Genomic DNA, 24,970 nt, shown 5'->3' on the forward strand with positions numbered 1-24,970 from the left:
TATTTCTACAGGAATGTACCTTCAGCTAAGAATAGAGGCTAACAGTTTTGTTGTCTATTTAAACCAAGTCATAAACACACAGTTCTCTTTACCTCTTGAAGAAAAAAAAAACATCATTTGAAGTCAGCATAGGTTTTAGCGATGAAGATTTACTATTGGTAATTTGCACTGGGAAAGTAATTAGCTGCTGCATTTAATTATAGAATGGCCTTCCACATCCCTAGTTTATATGTAGAAATCATACTGCAGGTCCTGAAGTTTCTGTTCTTTCTGAAGTTGGGTAGCCCAGGACAAGAGTAAGATAGTCATAAATGTTCTGCATGGACTCACCCAGGATGCCAAGATGTTCCTCTTCAGGGCCTCTCTCCTTTCGATTTGTGAAGGAGGCATCTGTGTACGCACGATAAACCAGCTTTTTATAAGATCCTCCAATTCTTGTAGTACCTTGTTTAAAAAATACCTCGGAAGCACTGCCAAAAGAAAAAGAGTTTAACACTGGAGTTGAAAGCAGAACAGAAAGCAAGTATTCACACAGGAGAAATTGAAGAGAAAAATTATGACCAGTGCCAAATATTTATGATTTGCCAAATATTCAAACAGAAGCAGATGGTACTAGGCACTTCATAGAAAGATGTTCAACATGAGTGGGGTATCATGGTGTAGAAGTTTCACTTTTTCAAGTGAAGTGAAAAATTTTAAGATGGCCTATGCCAACCTCTCTCTGCTAGTTATTACTTTTTCTACAATAGACTCTTTTAAACAAATTATGAAGGGTTTAAAAATACAGTAGCTATCGTTTATTGCGTATTAACACAGCCGGGTACTTAGGAGCTTTCATTTATTATCTGAAACTTACATGATAAGGTACCAAAGTTGGCATTATTCTCTCCATTTTACAAATGAAGAAATTAAATTTCAGAAAGGCATTTATTTGACTTGCCAAAGTCATCCCATTCATCTCTCCTCCCATTTGACAAATGTACTGGACACCTGCTTTTTGCCAGGAACCTTGTTATGTGCTGATGGCATAACCATAAGCAAGCTGGACCCAGCCCTATCCACTGTACATCTATCAGAGAAGACAGGCTATGAACCAATCAATATAATCCATCTAATAACATGAAATAAGCACAGGGTGTTATGGAGCAGTTCTCCTGGGGTTGGAGGAAGTGGTGGGAAGAGGCCCCAAAACCTTTCCAAAGAAAGCAATTTTTAAAAACTATTGAGAGGAAAGTGAGTTAAAAAGATAAGGTATATGTGGTGGGGAGGATGGGGTAGGTGTTTACAAAGAAGAAGTACCCTATGGAAGGCTCAGAGGAAAGAGTGAATATGACATGTTTGACAAGATATGACAGGAGCATAGTGTACAGGGCAGAACAAAAAGATAGAGAAAGAGCAGAAGAGAGAGAATGAGGCTTGGAGAAATGGGTGGTGGGCAGCAGGGCCTAGTTAAAATTTTACTCCATCCCAGAGCAGTGGGAAAGCTTAGAAAGATGTGAGCATTCAAGAGTAGTGTTTTAAGAGGATCCCTCATGTGAGGAAAAAGTAGACAATTTCTGGAGACATTTAGGGTATAATGAGGTAGTGCTTGGTGAGGAAAGGAGGGGGTGGTGAACTAGGGAGTCAGGGATGGTACTCAGGTTTTGGCTTGAGTAATGGATGGATAGTGATACTATTCACAGAGAGGAGGAAACTAAGATATACAGAGAAGACAATAGGTTCAGATTTGGACATACTGATTTGGAGGGGCCTCATCCAAGTGGGGTGTCTTTTAAGCAACTGGAAATGCAAACCTGCAATTTACAAAACCCTTCTGGGCTGGAGATCCAGCTTTGGAGTCATTGCATCTGGATGTCAGTGTAGACTGGGACTTAAACTTATGCTTCACGAGTCACAGACCTGGGTAGAACCAGGCCCAGCTATTGACCTGTTGGGGTTCATTGAGTAAGTTACTTAACTTTCTAAGTTGATTGGTTGCAAATAAGGCTTTCCTTAGGAGGTGATATTTGAGCAGAGGCTTGAAGCAAGGGTGTGATACAATCTCATCAACATTTTCAAAAGACTGTGTGCTTCATGGAGAATGGACAGTAGTAAAGGAAGATTGAGTGGGAAAGAATGACTAGGAGGCTGTGGAGGTCATTGGACATGTCCAGGAGTAGTTTCTATGCATCAAAGGACACTATCAAGATAGTGAAAAGAAAACCTATAGAACAGGAGAAAATACTTGCAAACCATATATGTGATAAGAGATTAATATCCAGAATATATAAAGAAGTCATATACTTTAATAACACCACCACCAAAACCAAAAGCAAACAACCCAATTAAAAATGGGAAAAGGACTTGAACAGATATTTCTCCAAATCACCAACAAGAACATGAAAAAATGCTCAACATCACTAATCATCAGGAAGATGCAAATCAAAACCGCAATAAGATACAACTTCACACCCAATGAGATACCTATTATAAAAAAATGGAAAATAAATATTGGCAAGGTTGTAGAGAAATTGGAACCCTTGTGGGAATGTAAAATGGTACAGCCACTGTGGAAAACAGTATGGTTGCCCCTCAAAAAATTAAAAATATAATTCCATTCCTACATATGTACATAAAACAATTAAAAGCAGGGATATAAACAATACTTGTACTTCCAAGGTCATAGTTGCATTATTCATAATAGCCAAAGAGTAGAAACACCCCAAATTTCCATCAACAGACAAATGAATAAATAAAATGTGGTTTATGCATTCAATGGAATATTATTTAGCCTTAAAGAGAATCTACGACATCAATGAACCTTGAAAACATTATGCTAAGTGAAGTAAACCAGACAAAAAAAAGACAACCACTGCATTATTCCACTTGTATTAAGTGCCTAGAATGGGCAAATTCATAGAGATGGAAAGTAGGAGTTATCAGGGATTAGTAAGCCACTATTTAGTGGAATCAGACTTTCTACTCAGGATGATGACAAAGTTCTGGAAATGGATAGTGTAGGTGATTGTACAACTTTGTGAATGTACTTAATGCTGCTGGATTGCACAATGCTGTGTTTTCATGAAAGGAAAGCAAATGCATCAACCAGTCTACTATAATCAGTATTTTCTGAGGAATTTGTTGATGATATAATAATTTTTAAACCCATTTTCTTTCATGAACTCAAAAGTCATATTTCTCAAACTGAGAGTCATAGCAAACACCTTAGTAAATATTTAGCAGTCTAGTTACTCAGTTGCAGGTACCAATTAAAATGCTAATTGCTGAATCCATCTTTTATCTTTCCTTCCTTCCTTCCTTCCTTCCTTCCTTCCTTCCTTCCTTCCTTCCTCCCTTCCTTCCTTTTTTTTAGGGAGGCATTTTTAAAAATAATAGTTCTTTTTCTGAACTACCTTCCAGGTGCTGTTAAGTTTTCTTTGGTGAAGTTGTTTAGCCCAGAAGGTGCATAGTCCCAGATGATTTCCTCAGCAGCGATGTAGTAATGTTTAACATATTTCCAGCGGATGTTTTTCTCTGATGAAGGCTTCTTACAGTCTTGCACCTGGAAAAAGGCCTGGAGACCAGCTGAAAATCCACATGGAAGGAGACATTGGTTAATGGAGGCAATGTTTTCCCCTCCTACTGCCTTGTAAACACTGCTGGTGAAATCACAGATGGAAATTGAAGAAATATACAGCTAGAAACAACATTAAAAATTAAACAGTTGTAGATGGAAAATTCAAGCAGTAAAACTTCTCTATATGGCTCAGAGAAGAGATTTTAAACACTAGTTTAAAAAAAATACTAGTATTTTTAAAAATATGGAACCAATCTCTGTAGAGTTTCACTTGGGAGGTCTTTCGATGAGAAAAAAAAGACACATTGATAGATAAGTTAATGAAGAGAGATTTGGCCATATTTAAAGGGGCAGGGTAGAGTGGGGTAGGAGGAATTGAATGAGCATATATGATTATTGTTCTCAGACAAAATAAAAATGGTTACGCACCCATTGCCCTGGGTCTTCTGAGGCCAAAGTCATATTTAATAGGCGAGGTTATGTTTGGAGGTCAGAGTTAACATATTAAAAGACCCAAGTTCGAGTTAATTTCTTCAGGAGATCATTATTTCAAACTAATATTTTTTAAGAGCCAGGAATGTTCTCATATTGAAGGATGAAGGAGGGATTTAGCAAGTTAAATCAAAGAGTAGCTGGATTCAAAGAACAAAGTTGGTAATATTTGACAGAACCAAGTAAAAAAGAAAAGCTACTTTTTTTCACAACATGCAGATCTTCTGGTGTTTTCAATATTGTGTATTTTACAAAGCCGAGAAGTTCTATACAGCACTATACTTTAGGACAGGACTCCACATTCAGGACCAGTTGTTCTTTTCCCAAAATTAATATGTTTTCAGATTTCATTACTTTATAAAATTCCAGTCTTTCAGTCTTTTGTTTTATTGCATTATGAGGCATATCATCATAGGAATAAAATTATCCGTTCAAAGTTCAGATTATTCCAAAGACACTGAACTTTTACATTCTGATCCCCAATAATCAGCCCCATTGGTAGTGTAACTGAGACATGGACTCTTTTTTCAGCTGACAGTTCATTGTAGGTAAAGATGCCTTACCTTTCAGGTGGTTTAGATTCTGACAGCTAAGCATCCATTCTCCAGGATTCTGGGCCACCATAAAAGCTTCAAAGAGGGTAGCAGGAAAGAGATTGACTGTATCAACCCGGTAGTTCTTATTAGTCAACACTTGACCATGGAAGAAAGCTGCATGCACGTCCACTTCATTACCCATGCCAAAAAGATACCATTTTACTCTATCCTCTGCACACATAGAGAGTCCCGGGAGACTTCCAAAAGTGTATCCATTCACAGCTGTGAATCAAGAGCAGAGATTGTGACTAACAGACACGAATACCTGGGATAACAGTCACCCCTATAGAAACAGAATGAAATTGGGGTGGAAAACACCTGGCACACATCCTGCTGCTATTCCTCCCTCCTATACCCATATCAGACATTGCTAATCAATTGTAGCACCCTTATTTTGGACCTGAATTCAGCCTCAGGAATTTTTTCAACACAACATTAGAAAGTGAACACAATACTGAAGATGAAACCTATTTTCTCTCTCTGTTATAAGCTATACATATTAGTTTGTTTACAAGTGTATGTGTATTTGAAAATACAAATACGTGCATTTATGCATATGTATATACAAAATGTACACACATAAACTTTAAAAAGACTGAACGTTGCTGATTTTCTACAGTGAATATGAATTACTTTTGTAATGAGAACATGAGGAAAACTTTTTTTTTTAAATATTGGAAGACAAAAGTGGAAGAGATATGAAGGAGGAGAAAAGGAATTCAGGAAAAGGATCCCAAGGACCAGTACCAGAGCCACAAAGCTCTAAAAGTTCAAAGGCAGGATGACCCAAGCAAGACCCTTTGAAGGAACTTAGTATCACTATTCAAACCTGGTGGTCTAGAAGTAAGGTGGAAATTAGTTCTGGAAAGCACCGTGAATGTATCTGATACAATAGAGGTATAATCAGACCTCCCCAGACTAGACATTTGAGTATCTTTTTCTAATCATCTATTTATGATTAGTGGATAACAGAGGCAGGATTGAAGTATAGAAAGAGGGCCTTCTAGCCAGAAATAACAAAAGCTGGGAAAAAAAAATCCGTATACTTCATTAGTTTATTTTTCTGCTTTGGTCATTGTTTTTATATTCCCGATTTCTGAGTAAAGATTGTTTTGAAGAAGCTAAACACAAATAAAAATCTATACTTATTGGTCTAGTTGATGTTAACAGATGTGATTTCTTAGACAAATTCTGAGGGATAGACAATCTTACTAAGCTCATAATTTTGTGTCTGGGGACACTTAAGATTTAAGAATTAAAGAGAAGCCTAGGAGGTAAAGAAAGCATTTCTAAAAAAAAAAAAAAAAAAAAAAAAAAAAAAAAAAAGCCTAGGAGGTAAAGAAAGCATTTCTAAAAGAAATAAAGTGAATTAAAAGATAGAAAAAATGATGCAGAGGGACAGTGTATATGTAAAATAAATACCTTTTAGAACTATGTTCCTAAATGCAGTTCGATGCTTTATGATATAAGTATAATTTTAAACATTTAGTTTAATAATTTTAGGCTGCCTCAAATAATTTTTGGAATGAGATTAGAGTATAAACAAATATTTATAAATAAACATGACATGCATATGCATTAAACCATAATTGATGTTTTATCTTTATTAGTTTGGGAACAGTTTGGGATTCCTTTTTTTTTTTTTTAAGATTTTATTTATTTATTCATGAGAGACACAGAGAGAGAGAGAGAGAGGCAGAGACACAGGCTGAGGGAGGAGCAGGCTCCATGCAGGAAGCCTGATGTGGGACTTGATTCTGGGTCTCCAGGATCATGCCCGGGCTGAAAGCGGCGCTAAACCGCTGAGCCACCGAGGCTGCCCCAGTTTGGGATTCCTAGTTTTACCTGACACAGAGTTTTGATTTGATATATTTAGCTGATATGAAGTTGTATGTTTAATATGCCTCCTTCTCAGGGCTAGAGATTAGAAACACACTATTTATTCATGTGAAGGAATAAACCTAGCTGACTTAATGGATCAAGAAAAATAAGATAAAGTTAACACATTTTCTATGATCTTACAATACATTCTGTTACTCTCCTGGAAGTCTTCATCATCTTTGTCAACTTTCTCTGGTTCAGAGCAATAGGTCTTAATGTTGTCATCTAGGTACCAGCTGAGATTTTCATCCACCACAGAAAACATCACGACAAACTCTTGGTCAATATTTTTTTCTTTTTCATTCTCCAGGGTATCTGAAGTGAAAATTGCTATTTTAGTAGAAGTTAATCCGTAGCATGTATTTTTTAGTAGATGATTTATAGCTTTAAAGATTTTTTCTTATAGTCAAATCTGGATTAGTCACTTCCATTTTACAGATGTGGAAATTGGAAATTTTACGTTAAGTATCCTGGGATTGGAGATACTTATATACCTGGATGTCCACTGACCACATAGCTATTTAACACTTTTTGGCAAATGAAAAGGTTGGAATTCAAAGTCATGTGTATCTCTTCTGGTGCATATAGCCATAAGCTGAGACAATAAGTCTTTGCAGATAACTCATTATTGTTCAAGAAAGATTTATATTTCAAACTCTTGAGCTATGTTGTCTTTTTTATTTAGAAATAGAGACTGTGATCTTATATTTACCAACACAATATGGATAACTACAGACCTATCACCATGGAGTGCTGCTAAGGGGGTCACATTCAGTAAAGTCACACGTCTTTTCGACACCACTGTTGGAAATTGGACACAGCAAACCTCTCTTCCAGGAAAGCATGTTTCTTGCAGCTTAGCAATGTAGTGAATGCTTATTCCACTTATCCCTTCTTTTCCTGCCCTGCTCTTTCTTCCTTTTCTGGATTCACTCCCTTTCCAACTTACCTGGCTTATGTTTTAAAAACAAACTGCCCTGTCACTTGCCTTTTGGTCATACATGAGGATGAACAAGGAAAAAAATGTACCTTTTCTACAGACTATTAAAGGTCCGATGAGTCCTGAGGCAATATCTTTTGGTGCATCAATGTGAGAATGGTAAATCCTGGTCACACAATTGCTATCTTCCTCACCAGGACTGTCATCTTGGCTGGCATCCAATATGTATGTGTACTGCTGACCTGGAAGCACTTTATCATCTGCTTTGTGAGAACCTATGGTGTTATCAGGATAGATGGCCCCTAGGATGGGAAAAAGTTATAAAGTGAATTATTTGAACTTAAATGAGAGAATAGATGGTCCATTAATTTACTCAGCAAACATTTATTCAATTTCTAGTATGTGCCCTCTTGGGGGTGTAGTGATGTCCTATTTGAACAGAGAAGAGTAAGAAACTAATGACTAGGGGGTTTGGAAGTTTTACAGAAAATTTGGTTATTATTTTTTATACATACTGAATCTTAGGGGAGGAGTAATAGAGAATAGTGACTTTTGGTTTACAATTTAAAGAACCACTTTTGCTCTGGGGTCATGGTATGGAAGTATGAGCAAAATGGCTACTCTCTCATAATTTGAAACATCTTATGTGATATCAAATTTTTGTCCATGAAGCAACTGTGGATTTTTAAAAATTTTGTACTTTTAATTTTGGAAATTTCCAAAAATATGTAAAAGTTAAGAAAATAATACTATGAACTTTCATGTACCCATCAACCAAGCTTCAACAATGATCAACTCAAGGGCAGTCCTGTTTCATCTATACCCCCACTCTTATTTCACATCACCATCGAATTATTCTTTAAAAATTTTTTTAAAAAAATTTACCTATTCATGAGAGACACAGAGAGAAAGGCAGAGACACAAGCAGAGGGAGAGGCAGGCTCCCTGCAGGGATCCCGACATGGGACTCGATCTGGGACTCCAGGATCACGCCCTGGACCAAAGGCAGACACTAAACCACTGAGCCACCCAGGCATCCCACCATCAAATTATTCTAAAGCAAATCCCAGGCATCATATAATTTCATTCATAAATACTTGAATATGTACCTCTAAAGGATAAGAACTCTTTTTTTTTCTTTTAACAGAAACACAATGTAACTACCATATCTTATAAATGAGTAATGCCCTAATATACCATGAAATTGTAAAAAAAATAAGATAGCAGTCAGCCTCTATGCTATGAATGTGTTTGTGTCAGAAGAACAAACAAAAATATATGGTCAAAACAACCACTTTCTAAAGCAATACCTCTTTAAAAAAGCTAATAATTGATTTTAAAAATCTAATTTTATTTTCATTTCCAGAGTTAATCTTTATAATTTCAATTAGCATAGCCTCCGCATTTTCGCTTATGATAATACCTGACGTTGATTGAGCTATTACTATGTACTATTATTGTCCTTGTTTTATGGGTGAGGAAACTAAAGCACAAAGATTTTAAGAAACTTGCCTATGATCATTCAGCCAGTAAAAGCAAGGCTGTCTTCCAAGCTTGGTCTATTGCTCTCAAAGCCTTTGCTCTTATCCACAATAAAACACCACTTCTTTTCATCACTGTTACCATCATCAAGTACTAAAAATGAGATCAGAGATGACAAATCTAATCTGTGTCTTCCTATACCATCATTAAGGTCTCTAAGTCCTACATTCCAATGACCTTCTGGTTACCTGTATCTCAGCTGTGACTCTGGGGTCATGCAGACACATGGACCATTTGGCTGACGTGGGAGACTGACTACCCAGACCGCCTTAGCAGAGATAGAGTTTATCCCCAGTTAGCCTGGGACGTGACAACAGCCACATCATGTTCTCACACAGGAATTTCAGAGGTGAGACGATCCTGATCTTGAGTCCTGTTTCCTCCCTTTGAATCTTTGCCTTTTCTGGGCCTTAATGCACAGTGCCTGGCTCTCTCATTCTCTTTGGCTGGCGAGTTGTGGGGCACTGGGAGGGAAGTCCCAGTTCTCACTGACTACCTTACCAGTCTACCCAGAAGCCCCACCACGTTCACACTGCACACAAGCAAGCACCACCAAGGGAAACATGGCATTATTATGATGAACCAAAATACTTATTAATGAAATAGTTTCGAGCTAAACGACATAGTTACAGGTCTTATCCAGGAGGGGAGGACATAATTTTAGGAGTTAAAAAAAAAAAATGCTCCTCCTGAAAATTAAGAAGAAATTCCAGCTAGAATATGAGCTGAACTTACCCTCATATTCCTTACGGTAAGTTATTCCATGTGGATGAAAAGTGTAGGGCCTAGAGGCGAAGTTTTTTAAGTGTACATAAACCTTATCTCCAATTTCAGCTTTGATAATAGGGCCTAAAAACCCCAGCCAGACAGGTTTTTCTATAACTGTCTTAAAGGTTTCGTTCGTGTATTGAAGATAAAGGGCCTTCTTATATAGCCTTCCAATTCTATTTGGGCCATTTTGAAGGTAGATATTGGAATGTTCCCTGAAAAGGAAAAGAAGACAACTCTATCAGGAGCCATCACTTCTGGGGATACATTATAATTATAACACCTCACGTAATTAAAGAGAAATTAATAACTATATCACACTAAATGTTTGCCTATCATTTGTAGGGACGCTTCCAAAAGATGAAGAGGTGAACAGGCACTTACCGTGCTATTTTAATTATGTGAGGCCTCCCACGTCAGGTGTGTAGCAGAGAATCATGTGGTATCTTACTCTGGTAAGATACACCTTTTTACAGGTTTTTTATGTTAAAACACAGAGGCATTATGAAATAGAAGACAAAATTAAAGTGAAATATTAAGATAAAGCAGGTAAGACATTACTCACTTAGGGTATACCTCTTTCAGCTGCTAGAAAAGAAAAGTTTATAAGCAGTTAATCTGGATATTTGAGACTTCAACACGTGTATATATTTGTTTTCCCAAATAAAATTAATGATGCTAAATTAATTCTACCATTTTTCTTTCTAAAGAAAAGTACTAAACCAAGATTGGAATTGGGGATCCCTGGGTGGCTCAGCGGTTTGGCACCTGCCTTCAGCCCTTACAGTGTGATCCTGGAGTCCTGGGATCGAGGCCCACATCTGGCTCCCTGCATGGAGCCTGCTTCTCCCTCTGCCCGTGTCTATGCCTCTCTCTCTCTCTTTCTCTCTCTCTCTCTCTCTCTCTTTGTGTCTCTCATGAATAAATAAATAAAACCTTTTTAAAAAAAGATTGGAATTGATGCGTGCAATATGTATGGGTTTTAAAATTATCTTGCCCTTATGTTCTTTTAATCCCTTGCTACTGAAAATACTTGAACACTGAAAGTTTATATTCTGCTTCACGGCTGATTAATAGTCACTCAAAACTTTTCTGAAAATATTCGCAAAGTAAATGGTAGCCAGGTTGGAGGAGCAGAGGGGAGAGGACGAGAAGGACAAGAAAGGAAAAGAAGGAGAATTTGGTACTCAGACTTTTTAAAAAATTTAAATTCAGGTAGTGGTATTCAAACTTTTAAAGTGATTCTTATGTTGTCCTTAACAGAAGGCTCTGGATAGCTCAGTGAGATGTTTGTAACACCATCTACCCTTTTAGGAGGACCCACTTAAATCCGGATTTTGGCAAGCACCCACCACAAATGAGATCTCCCTCAGTAGAATAAAAATGCTGACACTCAGGCTGATGATCTGGAGTTTGTGTTTCTTTGTGTGAGTGTACGTGTGTGTGTATGTATGTTTGTATTTTGCTAACTTTCGCCTCAGTGACCTTTGATGCCTTACGGTTTCTACTTAATCCCTGTGGAGCCGGATGATCTGACTGAAAAATAAACTTCGTCTTCTTTTCTCAGCTGTAAGTTCATTGGAAAGAGTGAAAGATACTTTTGCTTCTTTCCTTCAAGACAAGAGGAGCGCTTGTCTGGGAGCTCTGGACTTCTGTTGCTGCAGAACTTAAATGGCTAGTTTTTCAAAAATCTAGGGTTACAGTCTAGTATTTCTTAAATTTTAATGTGCATGGGAATCTACTGAAGACGTCGGTGAAATGCAAGCTCCTGAGCCCAGCCCAGATGCGCACCATCAGAATCGATGGGCCTGGGGCTCAGGCACTCGTAGTGACTGACCGACACCCCAGTGTGTTCTGTTGTGGGCAGGAAGCTCTGGGCCCTGGGTAACATGAGGCTCCAAAATGAAGGTGAAGAGAGCAGCCTAATCCCAGAGGCAGTGGGATTTCTCAGGACTGTGAGATACGAAGGTGGCAGGCTCTGTTTCCAGAACATACGCTGGCAATGGCCAGACCCCTGTTGGTATAGTTGCATGAGGACATCAGATTAAAGCTGAGTCCTGGAGCCAGGGAGCACAGCTGCCCCGCAGTGGCTCTGGTGGCTGAATTCGGGCAGCAGCAGGTGTGGAAAACAGCAGAGCACAGGATGTCTGGGTGGCTCAGTGGTTGAGCATCTGCCTTTGGCTCAGGGCATGATCCTGGGTTCCGGGATCGAGTCCCGCATCGGGCTCCCTACGTGGAGCCTGCTTCTCCCTCTGCCTGTGTCTCTGCCTCTCTCTCTGTGTCTCTCATGAATTAATAAAATCTAAAACAAAAACCAAAAAACAAAAAAACAAAAACAAAAAACCTAAAGAAAATAGCAGAGCACCCTGCCCTGAGTTGAGCAGAGGACTTTGATGAGTATCTCATCATTGTCACCATACACCGAAGACCCCACTTTTCCCAGATTGTGTGAACGCCAGGATTCTCAAATTGTTGGCTGAGAAATGAACCCTTTTAACGGAAAGGGGGCCAAGCTAGAAGTCAGAAAACAAAGGAGTGACATCTTTTGCTTCATTTCTCCTAATTTGTCTTCGTTTTCTAATTGTTGGAGTTTCCATTTCGTTAGAACAAAATAGAAAAACGAATTCAGGGAGGCTCAGAGGGACTTCAGGGACATCAAAATGCACAGGAAAACAGCAGGCCAGGGGTGTGAATTGTTCCTCTCACACTGCAGTGTTGGTATGAACGAATAAGCAGATGTTTTAACAGCAGCAAAATTCTGAGGCACTGAAGGCCGCTGAGATTAAAAGCAGATTCATCCAGCCCGTCCTGCTGCGAGGAGGTGCACGAGTACAGTTTGAGAGAGACACACAAGAGCTGGAGCACAGCTCCCAGGGCAGAGATAGGTTCTTCCCCAATCACACCAGAAGGCCCGGGCCCACGCGGTCTCACACAGGCCCATCTGAATCTGAGGGTAAATTTTCTCCGGTGTCTCCTATTGGTAGAGATTCATCCTGGTGATACTTAGAGATTCAAATCCGTGCTCTGAAATGCCCTGTTGATACACATTTTACATAGGCCAAAGTTTTAAAATAGCCCTCAAATTCTTAAGGCTTCACTCCAACACACTGGGTGTTTATATTTTTTGAATGTGACTCTGAAACACTTGGGAATATGTCACATATTCCCATTTCAATAAAATGTAGTGGGTTTTGTTGGAATGCCTTCATTGCAGGGAAGTTCCCCCGTGTACTAATCACCTCTCCATACAGGAGGAGCATTGCAGAAGCTTCGGGATTAATTCTTTGTACACAGAGATTTGGGGGGAGGCAAGAACTGTTTTTGAAATAATTGATCTGGAGTTACAACACATTCGGGGTTGTTAACATTTGAAACTCCTTTTATATTCACAGCAATATGCAAAATGTTTCCCATCTTTTTTTTTTTTTTTAATAAAATTAACCAAATGGGACAACAACAACAACAAAAAATTAACCAAATGGGGAAATATTTTGTATCACGTGATAACTCTGGGGGAGGTCTATTGGATTATGTTCTGTCTTCAAAGGAACATCAAAGGATCATTAGAAGATGGAAGATGTCTATTTAATTTCAAGAGCACAGCTTGGGGACAAGGGTCAGTTACTGGAAGCTTGCAGGAAGTTTGCCAGTCAGATATTCAGTCAAAAGAATCCATTACAGTTGATCTTTGAACCAGATAATTTACATTAATTGCAGTTCTTCCTGTTGACAATTGTAACATGCTCTTTTCTACTCATTACAACAGATAGTCTCCCTCTCAGTAATCATATCCCTCTTTTTTATACCCCCACCCCAACTTCTAGAATCCTATAGCCAACGCTTATAATTTTTGGTAGATTCAGACTCAGAAGTGAGTTTTTAACAGTAGTGGAATTAAAAAAAAATTATACTGCCTTATTAAGATGGTAATAATGCTACATCCATCCATAAATTCAGAATGCACTTGGGTGGTCTTGGTTTATGTTTAGACATGATTACTAAAATGTGGATAATACATGGGAAAAGTTTCTGGATTCTTGGCTTTATCAGTTGAGACACAGAACATTAGTTTTCTATTGACAAATAATAAATTATCACATAGCAGTCTAAAACAACACCCTTTGGGAATCCCTGGGTGGCTCAGCGGTTTAGCGCCTGCCTTTGGCCCAGGGCGCGATCCTAGAGTCCCGGGATCGAGTCCCACGTCCCTGTGTGGAGCCTGCTTCTCCCTACTCCTGTGTCTCTGCCTCTCTCTCTCTCTCTCTCTCTCTCTCTGTCTATCATAAATCAATCAATCAATCTTAAAAAAATAAAAAATAAAAAAATAAAACAACACCCATGGATTATTTCACTGCTCTGTGGGTCAGAAGTCTGGCACGGCATAACTGGCTTCTCAGCTTAGGTTATCACAAGGCTGACATCAAGGTGTTGGCTGGCCTGAGTGCTCATCGTGGAGGCGCTGGAGAAATCCACTTCTAAATTCATCCAGGTTATTGGTAGAATTCAGTTCACTGTGGTTGTAGGATTGAAATCTCCACTTCCTGGCTGGTGGTAAGATGAGGACCTTGCCTTAACCAGCTCTTCATGGCCCCCCCATTTTCCTTCTCAAGTAGCCTCTTCTATATGCAAGTCAGCAGCATTTTTGTTGAATCACCTCAAATCTCTTTTCTTCTTCCTCTTCTTCTGCTAAAGAATTCTCTGGTTTAGATTAGGCACATTCTTTCTTTCTTTCTTTCTTTCTTTCTTTCTTTCTTTCTTTCTTCTTTCTTTCTTCTTTTCTTTCTTTTATTTAAATTCAGTGTAGTTAGCATATACTGTATTAGCTTCGGGGATAGAATTTAGTGATTCATCAGTTGCATACAACACCGAGTGCTCATTACATCATGAGTCCTCCTTAATGCCCATCACCCAGTTACCCCAGTGCCCCCCCCCCCCAACCTTCAGCAACCCTTTAGTTCTAGAGTACAGCATCTCTTATGGTTTGCCTCCCTGTCTGATTTCATCCTATGTTATTTTTCCTTCCGTTCACCTATGTTCATCTGTTTTGTTTCTTAAATTCTACATCTAAGTGAAATCATATGGTATTTGTTTTTCTTAGACTGCCTTATTTCACTTAGCATAATACCCTCTAGTTCCATCCACCTGGTTGCAACTGGCAAGATTTCATTCTTTTTGATGGTTGAGTAGTAGTCCATTGTGTATAGACTTTTCTTTATGCATTCATCTGTCGATAGACATCTAGGCTCTTGTCATGTTTTGACTATTGTGGACATTGCTGCTATAAATATTGGGGTGCATGTGCCCCTTCGAATCACTATGTATCCTTTGGATAAATACATAGTAGTGCAATTGCTGGGTCTTAGGATAATTCTATTTTCAACTTTTTGAGGAACCTCCATACTGTTTTCCAGAGTGGTTGCACCACCAACAGGAACAAGAGGGTTCCCCTTTCTCTGCATCCTTGCCAACATCCGTTGTTTCCTGAGTTGTTAATTTCAACCATTCTGACTGGTGTGAGGTGGTATCTCACTGTGGTTTTTATTTGTATTGCCCTGATACTGAGTGATGTTGAGCATTTTTTCATGTGTCTATTGGCCATTTGTTTGTCTCTTTGGAGAAATAGCTATTTATGTCTTCTGCTCATTTCCTGATTGGATTATTTGTTTTTGGGTGTTGAGTTTGCTAAGTTCCATATAGATTTTGGATACTAGCCACTTATCTGATAAGACATTGGCAAATATCTTCTCCCACTCCCTAGATTGCCTTTTAATTTTGTTGACTGTTTTGTTTTTGCTCGGTTATCATCCTATTTTAAAGTCAACTGCACCACTGAATTAGTATAGATCATGAGAGTGATAACTCATCATATGCACAGGTTCTGGAGGTTTAAGGCCACCTCTAATGTGATGGATAAGGAGATGGGGCCTTTGGTATGTGCCTAGGTCATGAGAATGGAGCCCTCATAAATGGTATTAGTGCCTTCTGAAAGAGGCTCCAGAGAGATTCATAGCTTCTTCCACCATGTGAGGACACAGTGAAAAGGCTATGAACCAGAAAGAGAGCTCTTACTAAAACATGGCCATGCTGGTAGCTTGGCTTTGGACTTCTTGACCTCTAGAACTAAAAAATATATTTCTGTTGTTAATAAGCTACCTAGTCTGTTATATTTTGCTATAGCAGCCTGAACAAACTAAGACATGCTGGTAATCAGAGACAAAGAAGGGAGAGCAAGTTGCTACCTACACTTGTCTATACAAAAAGTTTAGTATGCTACTGGTGAAATTTCTAAAGCGCTGTTAAATAGTCACAGTTTAGATATTTTTTTAAAAAAGATCACAGGCAGAATGAGCAGTGCCATTTAGAATTCGTATTACTCTAGGCTGTTGTTGAAGCCACAGATTACCAAACCAATGTTGCATAACCTCCCTGAGCACAGACAAGACAAAAGAATATTTAAAACCAAAGGAATTCACTGCCCCCCAACCCCATTTCCCACCATTCTTAATAAACTCTCTCTTCTTTCACTTTTGGAGTTACAGATTTCTTTATTAAAGGTTGCTTGGGGCAATGTCTTGCACTTAGTTTATGCCCAGCAAAGCTGATTGGATTTTTGATCATGAATAACAGCAGAAGAATGGTGGATGGGGGCATGGAGTATAGCAGTTTTTTTTTTTTTATTTTATGTTTTGTTTCCTTATAGAAATATAATTTATATTGTATTTAATCAGGGAAAATACTGCATTCATACAAAATAATTTGGTGAAATCATGAAAATAGGTCGTTTTCCTAAGAAGAGAATACTACCTCAAAACCAGATTTAAGTAAAAATTATTGCAAAAGGTATTAGTTTTGTTAACAATCAGTAATTTTTAGGCCAGAAACTTTTCTTACTGTATATTATGAAATTAATTATTTAACAATTAGATGTTATTGTCAGCTATGCATTTATTTCTTACTGTGAAAAATTTCAAACACACATAAAATGAAGGAGAACAGCATATACCCCGTCAACAGAATCAACAATTAAGAAAATTGGCATACTTGCTTAGCTATTTTTAAAGATATAATTTTACCAGCTGATGGTCATTGGGTTCATTTGTGCTTTATCACCATTAAAATACATTTTTTTAAAGTAGTGGGCATTGGGTGTGGTGAAAAATAATTAGCATTAAAAGTAATGACCTCAGTATAAATTTCCATTATAAAAATGTCCAGGAGAATCATACTCTTGTGTTTCTATATGGTGACTGTTGCTTAAAATAAGGGGCCTTTCACCTAAAACATGAAAACATTTAGGTTACACAGAGTCTTTTTTGGGGGGAACATTGCAATAGATAACTCACAGTTTTTGTTCATGTGTGATGTACCAAGCACTGTACTAAGAGCTTTATATGTACCCACTCTTCAAAGAACCCTATGAGGTCTTCTTTATCCCCATTTTACGGGTTAGCAAGCTGAGTCTGAGAGAGACAAACTAAATTGACTGTCCAGAGTCATCCAACAGGTATTGGGCACAGTTATATTTGTTAAAATTGTGTTTTATTTCTATGAATGACCTTTTAAAGGAATGAAAAAAAAACATTGTATTCTTATGTACTAATAATCAATAAACAGTATAATAAATATAACATTTTACATAGCCATTGCTTAAATTAAAGAACTTCTGCATAAACAGACAAGAAGACTGAACCCTGATGAAAGATGCAATAATAACCAGAGGAGGTAATAAGGGGCCCCTGCAGACTCCCCAGGACCAAGGGAAAGAAGTAGGACAAGCCTTCCTCCTCGACAAAAAATGCCCAGGAATTTAGAGGAGATTTATTAAAGTTTCCTGGATTTCAAGTCCACATTTTGCAGTTTCTGTAGACAACAAATTAATAAAATAATTTATCTTACTGTTTCAATTTTTTAATTGACAGCTTATAAATTCGGTCTGTAAACAATAAAAATAGTGACTTACGTGTCAACTGAGATAAGTTTCTTCTCCTTGTTGTCAGAGGCATAGTCCCAAGTTGTTTCAACAATTCCGATGTAATAATGCTTTTCTTTTGCCCAGGCTGAGTTACTATATAAAAACAGAAAAATTCCCAGCAGCAAAATCTTCATTATTTTTCTCCTGGTGGAGCCTGAGAAGCAATAAGGTGAAATCAGAAGCAGACAATTTTATAAGTAAGGCTTTCTTCCTTTATTTGCTTGATTGACACAACTTAATGTTGCACAAAAGTAAATGGTTTCGTCAAAGCAAATAACGTTTCCCACTTAGGCTCAGTTCTCGTAAACCCAGAAAGAAAAGTTTTCTGTTGCCAGGCTGCTCTGATTACAAATAAAAAGTCAACAGTTATTGTTGGAGCCACTAGAGTGTGCATAACACTGCTTTCTTCCATTTATTGTGTAAATTCCAGGAGGGCAAAAATCATCTCTAAATGCTCCCTTTGTTCTTTGAACAATAAGCCACAGTACAGTGCCCTGCACGCAGAGAACTTTTAATAAATTGGGAGGAAATTATGCAAAATGGTTTAAAACAGGTCACTCTTCACTTTTGAAATGGCTAACAATACTTAGTTGCAACTTGATGATACAAAACATGGTATTTAGCATGCCAAATTTAAGTACCCCACAACAAGAGTCTTATTTTGAAGGATTTATCTATTTTGTATGCTCTGAACACACCTGCATAGAAAGTTTACCAGATTATTCTGCCTTGCTATATGCAAATAACCAACAGAGCATAGCAGGGGCTGCTAATTCTGCTTTATCATTAAAGATATCAGACATCAGTAAATCTGTTTTCAAAGGCAAAGGTTGGTCTTAGTAAATGGTAGTTTATTATCAGAGTAAACAGAAGTTTATTAGCAGAAAATCCTGGTTGTAACACTGCACACTTTGTGTTAATATGACCTTTGCCTCCAGAATCCTTCAACGCACTATTATTTGCCCAAAGTTTATAGAAATAGATTGGTATAGGAGAAAGGATCCTGATGTTTGGACAATTCGTTGATTTAATAAGTATTGCAGAGAGAGCCTGCTGTGTGCCAGGCCCTGTTCTAAGTGCCTGAATCCCTACCTTCATCAGCTTACCTTCTACTTGTTGATAATGTACAAATGAAGAGTGAAATAGCTAGTATCAGCAGCAAGTACTATGGAGAAAAACCAGTCAGAGAGGGACAATAATGAGTGCCAGGGAAGACAGCGGGATGAGGATCAAAATCTCAAGGCACCATGTCACATCAGGCAAGATACTTAACCTTGGCCTCAGTTTCCTCACCTGTAAAATTTCGGGCCCAGGAGACTGATATCCAGGTGGTAATTGAAATGATCCATCATGTTAAGGCACATAGTAGAGATGCTTCTCTCACCAGGTCCTAATAATGGTAACTAAACTGCCCTGATACAGAAAGCTGAGTCACATTGCCCAGGATGTCCTGAGACCTCCTTCTAGAGCCACCTTTAACTATTGTGCCCCCATGACCACTGAGAGGACCACCGCCCCAAATCTACCCCTACAGCAAATGCTGTTCCCTTTCAATACTGGAACCTCAGAAGGGCTCCTATTTCCAAATGGTCTACTCAGAGGGGACATCTTTTAGCAGTTCATTCCCCCAAAGGAAGAATGGCACAAAGCCACTATATGAGCCAGCAACTTGCTGGGCATTTCGGTCTTTCTCATTGTCTACTCCATGCTCAAACTCAGCCACGAGGGATGTGAGGACAGTGATCAGATCACAGCAATAGTCCCGTCACCTTTTTCAGCTCATCTACCTCACACACACACACACACACACAAAAATTAAATTAAAAAAACATTAACAGGTAGTTACTGAGGTCTTCTATAGCATCCCTTATATTGGTGGTGAAATGAAATGGTTAAATAGTAACACCTCTGCCCAGTGGGAGTAAATATTTTATGTTGCAATGCAGAAGGAGTCAAGAAGTCCATATTTCTGTCCTCTTTTGTGACAGTTACCTTTCCTACTAAAAGGCAGAGAGCTGCTGAATGGCTGGGAGTAGGGGGAATGCTCTGAGCCTCAGGACTGTCTAAATAAAAGAGGCCGCTGTGGGCTAATGAGCAACCAGCCATTGATGGGGTCATTTACTGCAAACCCCCTTACAGTGATTCCAGAGTTGGTACTCAAAAGCAAACTTTGAATAATGTTGCAATTGAGAACTCCTGTGGTCAAGAAATGTGTCCCAGCCTCCGCATAAGCTGGGGTGAGACCGGAAGGGCAGGGGGCCCACCAGGAGAGGCTCAGCAGCCTCAGAGCATTGCAAGAAATCAGAGAGGAACCCTGATGGGACCAAATAGCTCATCCACTTACCTGCAGCTGTCAGAAGGTTGTTACCTCAGAACCCTGGGGGACACCTTTGTAGTTTGTTATAAGTAATTACTGCACACCCAGGGTAACTGTTTATAACCTGAGTAGAGTGACATAGCACAAGTTTTCATCATTTTCCACAATTTCTTTCTTTGTTGTCTTAAAGATTTCTGGATTGAGTGAGTCTTACCTGTGTTTAGCGATTAAAATCCTGGGGCTGGGGGCTCCTGGGTGGCTCAGTCGGTTAAGGGTCTACCTTCAGCTCAGGCGATGGTCTCAGGGTCCTGGGATCAAGTCCTCAGTTGGGCTCCCAGCTCAGCGAGCGTCTACTTCTCCCTCTGCCCCTCTCCCCCAACTGGTGCTGGTGCCCACACACCTGTTCTCTCTCTCAAATAAATAAAGAAAACCTTAAAAAAAAAAAGATTTAAAAAAGAAAAAGATCCTGAGGCTGATAATGGGTAAAGTCAAGGAAGCTTTTGCTTTATATCTGTCCGGCAAGATTCAATCTCTCCTTACCTCCACAATTCCTGTTTATACTCTTGAGTTTCTTTTTGGTTGATCCATGAAAACTGGCTTTTAACCTAGTTTACCAGAGTTACTAAGAAACAAGCAGCCAAGGACAGTCTTTCACTTTGTGACAGCAGGAAGCGCTGAGTATAAAACAGCAGGTCATTCTGTACATGACCAGTCAGACCACCACGATGTTATCTTTTTCAAAGGAAATTGTGTAACTCTGGAATTTTATCAGTGAGTGTGGTTATGTACAGAACTCTGATAATGAGTCCCCTGACTTGAACTAGTATAGCACAAGCTCGACTGATCCTCTGCTCTTCTACTGCTCAGTTCATGACTGTTTAGGGACTGATCACACAGATTGGTCTTTGGTTGCTCCATATCCCCTTTGGCTGCCCATTAACGGGTCAAGGTTCTGCTCATCACCCTCTGCAAAATATGTCACAGGCAGGAAAAGAGAAAAGTCTAGATTCCAATCTAGCAAAAGCCTTGATGGTGTTGATGCCCCCATCACAACGGGAAAGATTTGTTTTCTAACAGCTTAAGGATTCCATTTCCTCCATTCTTGTTATGCTGTGAGCAATGTAGAAATCAAAGTATATGATTTGTTAGCAATGAAAAGAGAACTGAAATAGTAGAGTTATTTTTATAAAAGATTAAAGAATAACCTATTCACAAAGTTTGATTGCATACAACTTCAATGTGTGACTTTCTTTTAAAAAAATGATTTTATTCATTTATTTGAGAGAGGGAGAGAAGCAGGAGCAGGGGAGAGGGAGGGGGAGAGGGAGAGGAGAACCAGACTCCCCACTGAGCAGGGAGCCCAATGTGGGGACTCCATCCCAGGACCCTGAGATCTCGACCTAAGCTGAAGGCAGATGCTTAATCAACTGAGCCACCCAGGCTCCCCTCAATGTGTGGCTTTCTTGAAACATTTTTCTCTCTTGCTGTGCTTAACCTCATTCCCTCTTGCCTCTATTCCATGCTGAGGTAATACATTCGGTATAGCTCTTGACACTTTGATTTGTGCCTGAGTCTTAATTTATAAAAGATGACTCCGTGATGACACAAAGAGGCCAATGCCATGGAGAGAAAAATGATAATTCCCCTAGAAAGAAGAGGCACACATGTCATGCAGGGCTGGTTGTTCAGGAGGCAGAAGCAGATACTGGGGGAAGGATAGGCCGCAGCCTTTATTGGGGTTTGTGTAGGAAAGGCAAGGTAGGGCAGAGTAAATAGCTTATGACTGATCAGTTTAAATGATCTCAGAGGGCTTTGGGGCATAGGAACTGTCTCTAGCTGTTTGGAACTTGGCTCAGATTGAGGTAGGGTAGAGGAAATATGGTTTGGTGTGTGATTTACATAAAGGAGATGGTTGGGGGTATGGATTCGGGGATGAGTGGGTTCACATATTAAAGTCTGGCTCACCTGCAAGCTGTTCACTATCTCTAGGAATTAACTAGCTCTGGGAGGGGCAGTCTTTTCTCAGCTAGCAAGGTCCTCAAATATGCCAAGGCATCATTAAATAGTGAAAATTAAAAACATGATTAAGACATATTTCATATCAGAATGATCTGTTTATGTGACTATTTCCTCCTCAATTAGACTGGGCTTTCTTTCTTTCTTTCTTTCTTTCTTTCTTTCTTTCTTTCTTTCTTTTTTAAAAGATTTTATTTATTTATTCATGAGAGACGCAGAGAGAGAAAGAGAGAGAGAGAGGCTGAGACACAGGCAGAGGAAGAAGCAGGTCCATGCAGGGAGCCTGATATGGGACTTGATACCGGGTCTCCAGGATCACACCCTGGGCCAGAGGTGGTGCTAAACCGCTGAGCCACCCAGGGATCCCCTAGACTGGGCTTTCTTGGGGCCAATGACTATGCCTTATTTTGTCTTAAATCCCGGGCACTTAGCACAGTTCTTGCCACACGGCTTAATAAAAACTGAAAGAATGAAGAAATGTTAACTCTAGGAAGAGTCACTAACATTTATTAAATGATTACTGTGTACCAGCACAATTCCAAGAGCTTTGTAAATTTTATTTCATTTAATCCTCACAACAACCAATTGGGTAGATGTAGTAGTATTCTTTTTTATTGCTGTTTTAACAAATCACCACTAACTCAGTTGTTTAAAACAACATAAATTTAATACCTTATACTTCTATATGTCAGAAACCTGACACCTATAGCACCGGGCTGAAATCAAGGTGTCAGTGAGGCTGCATTCCTTTTTGGAGGCTCTAGGGGAGAACCCATTTCCTAGCCTGCTCCAGTTCTTAGGGGCTGCCCACATTCCTTGGCTCATGTGGCGCCCTTCTATTTTCAAAGCCAACAATGGCAGGGTGAGTCCTGACATGGCTCTTTTTGACCTTCTCCTCTGCCTCCCTCTTCTACTGTTAAGGGCCCACCATGATAACCCTGAATAATCTCCCTATCTTAAAGTTAGTTGATTGGCAGCCTTAATTCCATTTGCAACCTTCATTCTTCTTTGCCATAGACAATAACGTAGTCATAGGTTCCAAAGATTAGGATAAGGACATCTGTAGGGGGCCATTATTTTGCTTACAGAATATCACAAATAGATATTATTATTTTTATTATTGTCTTCATTTTACATGAGGAAACTATGGGTAAGAGAGATTTTATACCTTGTCAAAGACCCCGTAACTAGTAAGTGGCACAGATGGAGTTCAAGTTTGGCCTGCTTGACCCAGAGATGCACTGTGATCCTGAGAGCATTGGAGCATGGATTCAGATGTTGTTTCAGTTGGGCTTCCCGGTATCTCTGTGCTGTTATTTCTGCTACAAAGGCTACACAGCTCTTTCGCAGCCTTCCTTGCAGTTAGGAATAGCCAGATGACAGGGGTTTGACCAGTGAGACACAGAAGTTGGCTGGGTTTCCTCAGAAGATTTTTTGCTTTCTTGATAAAAGGAGAATGTATGGTTGGTGCTACTCTTTCTTCCTTCTTCTCTGCCTTCAGTGTGGATGCAATATTTGGAGTTGCAGCAATAATCTTGCAACCATGAGGCCACAGTCATGAGGGAAAGGCCAAGGGCATTAAAGACACCGGCCCTTGCACCATGAAGTTGCTGAACCAATCCTAGCAGCCTCCTGATTTACTTAAAATTTGAGATAAACACCATTGATAATCCCCTTAGCTGGGTTTTCAGTTACTTGCAGAACATATCCCAAATGTTAACATTGCTAGATACAGAGTCAGAGCATGAGTCCTTATTTTTGGTTCTGGAAAACTGACACTTAGACATTCTAATCTGTATTATAGTCTAACAGTAATATATGGATTTGCATTTTAAAGACTGATTCAGATTCTCATCCATGCTATGAGAATTTCATTTTTTTTTTGTTTGCTGATGTTGCAGTTTAGATTGTGTGTTTTTTTTCTAACTGAGCTAGACTTCAGATTGTACCTACCCTCATTTTCCTTTTGCCACCCCCTTTGCGATGTTGTAAACTTTGTTATACCACTACAGACTCTACTCCAGTGGCACAGTTTACATAAAGAGGAAGCAGCTTGCACACAAAATTGACAAAAACAAAAACAAAAACAAAACTTTATTTCAAACTAGTTTTCCTGGGAGATTGCCATGAAAGTCTTTAGCCAGGCCCTCCTAAATTCCTTCATCCTTGGTTTTCTTCTTCAGCAACTTTCCCTCTGCTCATGGACTTGTCAACATTCATATCAGAAAGATATTTGTGCTCTGGAAAAGAAAGTTTCATGATGTTCTAAGGAGTAACTGAATCAAAATATTACAATCATTGTACCAAGAGACCAAAGGGTAATGACTTCATGGTTAGCCTAAGTAATGAAGGAGCTATTGAAAATCTCAGAAACAAAGATAGTATTTTCATCCTAAAGTTGTTATAAAATGTGTTGAAGAAAAGGGAGATACGAATGAGAAGAAAAAAAAGTGTCACTTGAATATGAAAAAACAGGTAGTCATTATTTAGTTTCTTTCAAGAGCTGTGGAAACACTTTATACTTCCTACCACTGCATATGCAATGCACCCATCTCACCATACTGTTACATTATCTTTGAAAAAAATAAATATTTGCCAAATCATTAGCTTCCTTACTAAAAAAAATGTATCTGACTGTAGTTTAAATGCAATTTTTAAGTAATTTCTTATTAACAAGGCTAAATATCTTTATAGGCTCAATAGGCATTTGTGTTTCATCTTCTATAAATTGCTCAAATCCTTATGCATATATTATATGAATCTGGAAATAATGCATTTAACTCTAGAGTATCTTTTATCACATCAGAAACAGTTATCTAAGTTTGAGAAAGAAGATAAAACCAGTTTCTTGGTCATCTCAAAACAGTAATATTTTTTTTAAAGATTTATT

General features: G+C 38.9%; 2 protein-coding genes across 6 annotated transcripts in view; both read right to left on the minus strand.

Moving 5' to 3' along the window:
• The window catches only part of LOC121479085 (ceruloplasmin), a 62,755-nt gene extending 42,002 nt beyond the window's left edge, over positions 1 to 20,753 (minus strand). For all 5 annotated transcript variants that reach the window (XM_041734589.1, XM_041734591.1, XM_041734592.1 and 2 more), the window contains exons 1-9: positions 20,605 to 20,753; positions 20,279 to 20,495; positions 17,736 to 17,901; positions 9,743 to 9,990; positions 7,555 to 7,767; positions 6,667 to 6,840; positions 4,612 to 4,866; positions 3,393 to 3,564; positions 331 to 470 (exon numbers count right to left, since the gene is read on the minus strand). In XM_041734589.1, the coding sequence (XP_041590523.1) occupies positions 331 to 470; positions 3,393 to 3,564; positions 4,612 to 4,866; positions 6,667 to 6,840; positions 7,555 to 7,767; positions 9,743 to 9,990; positions 17,736 to 17,881 (1,348 nt within the window). In that variant the 5' untranslated portion in view covers positions 17,882 to 17,901; positions 20,279 to 20,495; positions 20,605 to 20,753. The remainder of the gene's footprint in view (positions 1 to 330; positions 471 to 3,392; positions 3,565 to 4,611; positions 4,867 to 6,666; positions 6,841 to 7,554; positions 7,768 to 9,742; positions 9,991 to 17,735; positions 17,902 to 20,278; positions 20,496 to 20,604) is intronic.
• Positions 20,754 to 24,193: 3,440 nt separating this feature from the next.
• Positions 24,194 to 24,970, minus strand: part of LOC121479087 (ceruloplasmin-like) — a 29,799-nt gene continuing 29,022 nt past the window's right edge. The window contains exon 19 of the mRNA XM_041734594.1: positions 24,194 to 24,320. The gene's annotated coding sequence lies outside the window, so the exon portion shown is untranslated. The remainder of the gene's footprint in view (positions 24,321 to 24,970) is intronic.

The sequence above is a fragment of the Vulpes lagopus genome, chromosome 19 (genome assembly GCF_018345385.1).
Source record: "Vulpes lagopus strain Blue_001 chromosome 19, ASM1834538v1, whole genome shotgun sequence".
Taxonomy (NCBI): domain Eukaryota; kingdom Metazoa; phylum Chordata; class Mammalia; order Carnivora; family Canidae; genus Vulpes; species Vulpes lagopus.